At 43.4% G+C, this 7,865-nt stretch overlaps 1 protein-coding gene across 1 annotated transcript in view; it reads left to right on the top strand.

The window, feature by feature from the left end:
- The window catches only part of GABPA (GA binding protein transcription factor alpha subunit), a 21,601-nt gene extending 17,218 nt beyond the window's left edge, over positions 1 to 4,383 (top strand). Inside the window, exons 7-10 of the mRNA XM_018562772.1 lie at positions 900 to 953; positions 1,611 to 1,754; positions 3,136 to 3,328; positions 3,884 to 4,383. Of these exons, the coding sequence (XP_018418274.1) occupies positions 900 to 953; positions 1,611 to 1,754; positions 3,136 to 3,328; positions 3,884 to 4,112 (620 nt within the window). The 3' untranslated portion in view covers positions 4,113 to 4,383. The remainder of the gene's footprint in view (positions 1 to 899; positions 954 to 1,610; positions 1,755 to 3,135; positions 3,329 to 3,883) is intronic.
- Positions 4,384 to 7,865: the final 3,482 nt, after the last annotated feature.

Raw genomic sequence — 7,865 nt, 5'->3', positions numbered from 1 at the left:
AGGCCCTTTTTATGTGATTTAAGTGAAGAAGATCCACAATAATGCCACCGTATTGTTTGCTGCAGGAATATAGTATGTATCCTGCTGCCTATTAGTTTTCTTCTAGGCAACAGTAAATATTTCACTGTCTTCCATGAACAAAGGGAGACAGCGAGGAAAGCACCTACAGCCCAGGTTAAAAAGTCTAGCTGACCTGACCGTAAGCTACTTTTATGAGTTTTGATTTTTAAAGGCACTTGACATAATGGCTTCTTCGTTTCTTCAAGACTATTATTAAATGGAAGTGGTATTACCTTCTTTATAAGAGTTCCATTTATTTAATAGCAGGTTGTTGTTTTTTTACAGACAGTCTCTCTAAGTTGTGGATGTCCGAGAAATTGCATCCTGTTAATGACTGTTAGCTAGAGAGCACATGGATGGCACAAGTGTTTTTCAACCGCCTGATCCCAGTACTCCCCTATCTGTGACCCAAGCAATCTGTAAATTGGCTAAAAAAAACCCTCTACTAGTTGCTCGGCTGCCATTCTGTTCCATTGGCTTTAATACTGAGTTATTGGCCTGCAGCAAGCAGACAGATGACATTGATTGCATACCTGTTCCTGGTCAGTCACTCAGAAAGCATTGAAGACATGGGATCAGTATGACTGCCAGGCAACTGGCATTTTTACAAATTGTAGCATTCTGTTTTGTTGGTCCATTTAAACCAGAAGCTGCAGACAAAGACCTTTCTCAGTGGTTGGATTATACTGCTTACCCTACAGCTGGCCACAAACTAGTTTGTTTTTCCATAGCTTTGATTTGCTCTTGGTAAATTTTACTGATCTTGTAGACTTTTTTTTTTTTTCTTTTAGCACTCAGTCTAATGTTCCCTATAATCATTTTTATATTTTGTTCTCCAGATGTGTTGGCTAGCCAGGAACATGGAGAAATTGCTACAGTTACTATTGATCAGCGTAAGTTGATTGTGATTTTCGTCTTAATTTTAGAGTTGTATTGTATTTTTTATATTTAAAAGTATGGGGTAAACCTTTTATCCCATAGTTCTCTAAAGGTTCACGGGAGGACTTATACTATCATCCTCCCGTGACCCAAAGCTCAGCTGTAGCTTGCGATATACTAAGCGCCGCAGCCGGGACGGATCTCGACAATACTGTCGAGATCCACCCAGCTGGCTGATTGACAGCTGGCTCTGCTTATCTAGAGGTAGAGCCAGCTGTGCCTGCCCCCTCCCTGTCCGATCCACCTGTCAGCGCCGGAGGAGAGGTGAGAGGGGGAAACCCTGCGGGGAGTGGTGACTGACAGTCACCGCTCTCTGCAGGGAGATGATGATGAAGTGAGCGAGCGACGGTATGTGTTCACTCACTTCCCGATCTATAGAGCCAATGTGTGACAGTTTCATTGTCACACGTCGGCTCGAACTATGAAGATGAGTGATTTTCACTCACCTCATAGTTCTACTTTAATGCTATTGCACGTTTTATTCTTAATTGGGAAAGTGAAATCTTAAATTGGTAAATTTATGAAGGGGTTTTTGTGTGTGTGGGCTGAGTATAGTATTAGTGCATGTATTATACAGGAAGCTCATGAGTAACCATCATGTTCCCTTCCAGCTGTACAGATAATCCCAGGATCCCTGGCAAATGCAACTCCCACAACAACTATTAAAGTCATAAACACTCAAACCAAAGTGGCCAAAGTGCAGCGAGCACCGCGCATATCTGGAGAAGACAGAAGTTCTCCTGGAAACAGGACAGGTACATATGATGTTGTTCTTATGCTGATTTTACATTTATTCTGCTGGACTTGCTTGAATAATGACAAATGAATACGCACAGCAGCCAATGTATTTTATAATCTTTGGTATGTGACAATACCTCTCCTACTCCTGAGAGACCGTGTCTGTGAAGAAGTGAATTTTAGAAGTGAATTTTAGTAGCGATCCTATCGCCATGCTGAAGTTGGCCCAAGCCCTGCATTTGATTTCTTATTCATGTTGTCGGATGTTGAAGGAAAGTTGCTTTTCCTCCAAAGTGTTTCTTGCTCATTTTTTTTCCCCCTCAAATTCTTTATAAACAAAACAGAGGGTTACATTGAGCAAGGACTTAGAGGCCATATGGTCTCACATGTCACACAAGTAGCAGACTCGGCAGCACACACTCAAAATATGAAAATTAACATCCACATTGGGTCTGGTTGCTCGATCTCGCCCCCACCCTTAAGGCATTTTATGAATATAAAACAAAAGGAACAAAAAGGAACAACATTACAGAGCAAACCGCAGGGCATGACCCATCTATGTGAGAGGCCATCTCTGAACAGGCAGGTTAACCTCCTGAAGGACACACAAACACATACCACTAAACAAAAAGACAGAGGGAAGTATAAAGACAAAGAGCGAAAGTATTGCGAGAGACCCCGTTCCCCACTAGTCACAGGACCTCCCGCTTGTAGCCCACATAGCATTACAGATGCAGGGCGAAGAGGGGATCACTCTGCAGGCCACCACCTCACTTCTAACTCACCCCCGACACATGGTAGAGAAAGCAACCGAGTCTCTGAAGTGGACTCAGGCACCCCAGGTGGACCCAAAACTAGTCTGTGACCCCCGCCAACTGGAACTTAAGTCCTCCATCAGCTTAATCTCCTCCGCTCACATCACCCACATCTCCACTGATGGAGAGCGGGTCTGTCTCCACAGAGCTGGTATACAAGCCCTTGCCGCATTCAGCATGTAGATCCGCAGCGAGCGTTTATATGTCTTCCAAGAAAGCGGGGCCAAGTGAAGGAGATAGGCCGAGGGGGTAAAAGGCAGCGCCAGTCCCGTGATCCCCTTGATCAAGGTGGCAACCCAGGCCCAGAAGGGTTTGACTCTCAGGCATTCCCAAAGAACATGTAGTAGGGAGCCCACCTCTGCTTTGCAGCGCTAGTTCTTGCTCCTTTCATGGATGCGGCTTTCAGATTATCTGATTGGCAGACTTTATTGTGAGCCCTGCTTCTAACACAGGCAAGCAGAGAAAGGTTATAGATGGAACAGCTGGGACTTTACTTGTGTAGATTGCTTTCCCAAAGATATTTTCCTAGACTAAATGACTAGTGTGATGTCATTGATCTTACCTCTCTGCTTTCTGTCTGTAGGTAACAATGGTCAGATCCAGCTATGGCAGTTCCTTCTGGAGCTTCTCACTGACAAAGATGCCAGAGACTGTATATCATGGGTGGGAGACGAAGGAGAGTTCAAATTAAACCAGCCAGAGCTTGTTGCTCAGAAATGGGGACAGCGCAAAAATAAGCCCACCATGAACTACGAGAAGCTCAGCCGGGCACTTCGGTAAGATATTTTCCCTTTTTTTTGTCTTTCCCTGAACTAAGAATCTTTTGCAACATATGTGGAAAATAAAAATTTAGATGGCGCACTTATCAAAAAAGAACTACAGGGTCTCCATGTCTGGATTGAGATGAGTTATGATGTGCCATACAGTCAAAAATCTTTATCTGTGAAATTCAGTACCCAGTGCTAGCAGTTGGGATTTTCCTAATAGACATCTATGGGGCCAGAGAGGGCAGCGTCATGGCATGACCAAACTTTTCAGCTTTAACATCTTTTTGATGGAAGTTAGTGTAAAGCATATCGTTACACCTCACCCCTGTTTTAGAGATTTTACTATTTTGCAGTTCTTTAACCAATACAGAAGTGAGACATATTGTCTTGTTATGTTATCAAAAAATGTGCTTAATTTTCTGCATATTTTAAGGGCAATATATATTCGTTACTTTGCACATCTTCATTTTGGACCATTTTAGTTTTATATTTTGTCTAATTGTAAATTCTAATTCATTTTTATTACTATAATTGGTGTTTTTTTTTTTTTCTACTTCTTACTAGATATTACTATGATGGTGACATGATCTGCAAAGTTCAAGGGAAGAGATTTGTCTACAAATTTGTGTGCGATCTGAAGACTCTGATTGGTTACAGTGCAGCAGAGTTGAGCCGCTTAGTATCGGAGTGCGAGCAGAAGAAAATGGCCAAGCTGCAGTTACATGGCATCGGACAGCCGGTCACAGCCGTAGCCCTGGCCACTGCATCCCTGCATTCAGATAAAGACAACTGAGCACTTGGTGGGCCAGACTGGTCCCACAACTATCCTTCCAGCGAGTGAGACCCTTGCCTCTCTCAAAGCCCGAAGCCCTTTTATTTTCGGACTGTACAGTGTTTGGCATGATTTTCTACAGAGGACTTTAATAAATTTGGAACTTGTTACTTTTCGTACTACAAGTTTCTCCGCAAGAGCCCTTAATTGAAGGGAGCATGACAAATTTTATATATTTTGCATATGAACTTATCACTTTTTAGTCAGGTTGTCGCTCCCCCCATCACCTTAATTTTTTTTTTCTTTTTTTTTTTCTTCCTGTTTATAAATTAATATACTTGTCTTTTTGTCTTTTTTTTTTTTTTTTTCAAGATCTCAAATTGCTTTATTTTCCCCTCGCTTTAACAACACTATAAAGTATTGTTTTCGTATTAATGTTTAAAGCTTTTATTATACTCTATTATCCAAGCTGCCCTTTCAGCATTTGAAAATATGGTAAATTGAAGTGCAGTTGTCATTTTGTAGAACTCAATATAAAGTCAAAAACCGATAGGCACCAACCCTTTATCATCTAATAACTGTCTGTGTGATATGCCTCAGGTGGAAGCTGTAACTGACTCGGCATATACCAGGGCAGCAATGAACCTGTTTTGGATTCACTGCACATGCTTTAATAGCCTTGTCATTAGCATGCGCTCCAGAAAGTGTTAATAGAACCTCTCATCTTCTTTTCTTCAGAGTTCATTCAGTTTTTAGTGTATTTTGGAAGGGTAACTTTGAGCTAAATATAATTCAAATAGATCTAAACCCAATTGCTTTAATTTGATGAAAAAAAGAATATTCCCTAGTGATCCCATCATGAAAGTCCTTCAGGCAATTCTGTTAATAGGGTGACGTCTGTCAAGTGATCCTGCATTATCAGCTTGTCGCACGCTCCCCTTTAGGCCCCGTTCACATTGAGCGATTTATCGTGCGGTAATTCCCGCGATATCGCGGCAATTTACCACGCGATATCGCTCTCCAATGCTTAATGGGGCAAAGGGTCCTGCTGTCGTGGGTTGTGTGTCGCTACAGCAGGACCCTTTTTGTCGCGCGATTAGCCGCGATTCAAGCTTGCTCAATGCAAGCATTTGCGCAACAAATCGCGCAAAATGCAAATCGCCCGACAAACGCGCGATTTGCTCAATATGTACGGGGCCTAAGAGACCATAAGCAATGTACCCCCCTTTCATTGCTCAGCCGTAGTCCACCACTCACTATCAGCCGGTCCTCAGCAGTAATATGCAGCCAGCGCTGGAGAGAGGTAGACGTGAGGTAGCTGAAGATCAGCACCACTGACATGCGTAGGATAAAAACAAGTACAGTGGTACCTCAGTTCACAAACGATTCTGGTCACGGACCGAATCAAATACTGTATGTGCTAAAAAGCTTCCCAGCAAGTGTGCACAGGTCTGTCGGCTGGGCCGCCGTCGTGTTCGTCACCCGATTTGGAGTTCGCGAACGGAAGCAACATTTTGCTGAACTTTCTGTTCACGGACCAGAATTGTTTGCGAACAGAAGCGTTTGTGAACCGAGGTATTACTGTATATTTTATGAAATACTGGCAAATGTTTATGATTGTGGTTTTACAAACCCCACCTCCCTATATCTCACAGGTTGCATGCTCCTGCTACCAAGGCAGTTTGAGGAGGTTGGGGGAGTGGTGGGCGGTGTTACCGTTTATGAAAACACCTTGTTCAAATCACATAATCTTATTCTTTGATGCAACTAGAACAGAGTGGTTCCTTAAACTCTTAGCACCTCCCATCCTGTTTTTGGACAGTCAGCCTCTGCCTTTTATACATTGCATAGTGATGGGATTAAGGTAAATGGACCCAGGTGGATATACAATTGTAATCAAAATTATTCATGCAAATCAGGTTTATTGGCAAAATTGACCAACTTTTAGTTTGCAATGAACATATTAAACAAAAGCAATTGAAACAGGTCAACACAACAAATGTTTCAAGTGGTTTTGCCAAATTCAACTGAAAATGCAACTTTGAATGACTTCTGCCGCCTCAATTATTCAACCTCTTCATGGCAAGCATCTTTAATACTTGCTAGAGCACCATTTTGCTGTTATGAACTGCATAGCCAGATACCAGCTTCGTGCACTGAATCTTAGCCATTTCCTCATGCGCAATGGTCTCCAGTTCACTAATATTCTTGGGTTTGTGTGCTGCAAACACCGCCTTCTCCATCAGAGATTTTCAATGGGGTTCAGGTCAGGTGACTGTGATGGCCACTGTAGAATCTTTCAGGACTACTTCTGCAACCAAGCCTTTTGAGGTATGCTTGAGTCATTGTCCTGTTGGAAGGTCCAATGATGCCTAAGCTTCAGCTGCCTCAGACGGCATGACATTTTTCTCCCAAGATTTCCTGATACTTCAGTTAATCCATTTTGCCTTCCACACACTGCAGGTTTCCAGTGCCAGAGGATGCAAAGCATCACCGAGCCACCACTATGGTTATCTGTAGGCAGAGTGTAAGCTTCATTCTTCTTCCTCCAGACATATCACTGATCCATAGGGCCTAGAAGTTCCAGTTTTGTTTCATCGCTCCAAAGAACAGAATCTCAAAACGTCTGAGGCCTGTTTTTATGATTTTGAGCATATTGGAACTGACTATTGTGCTTTTGGGTCAGTAGTGGTGTAGGTCTTGGAGTTCTGGCATGCAAACATGCGTTTAGGACGCGCCTTACAGTGCAAACTGAAACCTCATTGCCTGTTGCCACCAAGTCTTGCTGCAGGTCTGTTGCGGTCACTCGGGTGTTTTTCTTAACCCGCCTTCTCGGAAATCTGGTCGCAGATGTTGTTTGCTTCCTTTTCTGCCCTATCCAAGTAGTGTAACCACTGTTCCTTTTAACTTTGAACTTGCAAATTGTGCTTCCAACGGTGACTCTAGGAACATTCAGTGTCTTCTATCTTTTTGTATCCTGTTCCTTGTTTCTAAAGGGTGATGATCTCTCAACTTTTTTTTTTTTTAAACCATAAGGCTGGGTTCACCTAGGCGTATCGAATATGCGTGTTTGTCAGGAGAAGATTATGCTTTTCCTTTGAAACTAAAATCTCTGTTCGCCGTTGACACAAGGTGCTGGGTGAGAAGCGGTGCGAGACTGTTTTGTCAGTATCATGTGCTCAAACAAGTGTTTGTTAAAAATGTAAGAATGTTGAGATTACTGTCTGGATAACAACGTCATTGTACATTTATGCCAGACTAGTCTCCCACGGTCCCCAGAGGAAGCGCATTAGCCAAACGCCTTGAAACGCAAGCCATTGAGAAAGACCACATTGATGGATAACAAAGAGAAATGAAGATGAATTTTAGATATATACATGGTACATCAATTGGTATATGTACGTTCCATGTAGAGCTGCAACAGTCAATCGATTTAGTCGATTAAAAACGTCAGCGTTTTTGATCGTTGATTTGTCGGATATCGATTGATTTGCCAGTTCAGGGCGCCACATGTCACATGCTGCTCCTGTTGCGGCCGCCGCGCCCACCGCACAGGACGCTGAAGCCGTGCACGCCGCTGCTCTCCTTGCCGCAAGCTCCCTCACTCGCCGCTGGCCCGCCAACAATCGAGGGTCCACCTTCTGAAAGTAAGTCAGTGGTGGAATAGGTGTACGGAGGTGCAGTGTGGAACAGGTGTGCGGGGGTGCAGTGGTGGAATAGGTGTGCGGTGGTGGAACAGGGGGGAGGGGAGGCAGTGGTGGAATAGGTGTGCGG

Source organism: Nanorana parkeri, unplaced genomic scaffold (genome assembly GCF_000935625.1).
Source record: "Nanorana parkeri isolate BGI_ZX_2015 unplaced genomic scaffold, ASM93562v1 scaffold599, whole genome shotgun sequence".
Classification (NCBI taxonomy): Eukaryota; Metazoa; Chordata; class Amphibia; order Anura; family Dicroglossidae; genus Nanorana; species Nanorana parkeri.
This window is presented reverse-complemented; position numbering and strand designations above follow the sequence as displayed.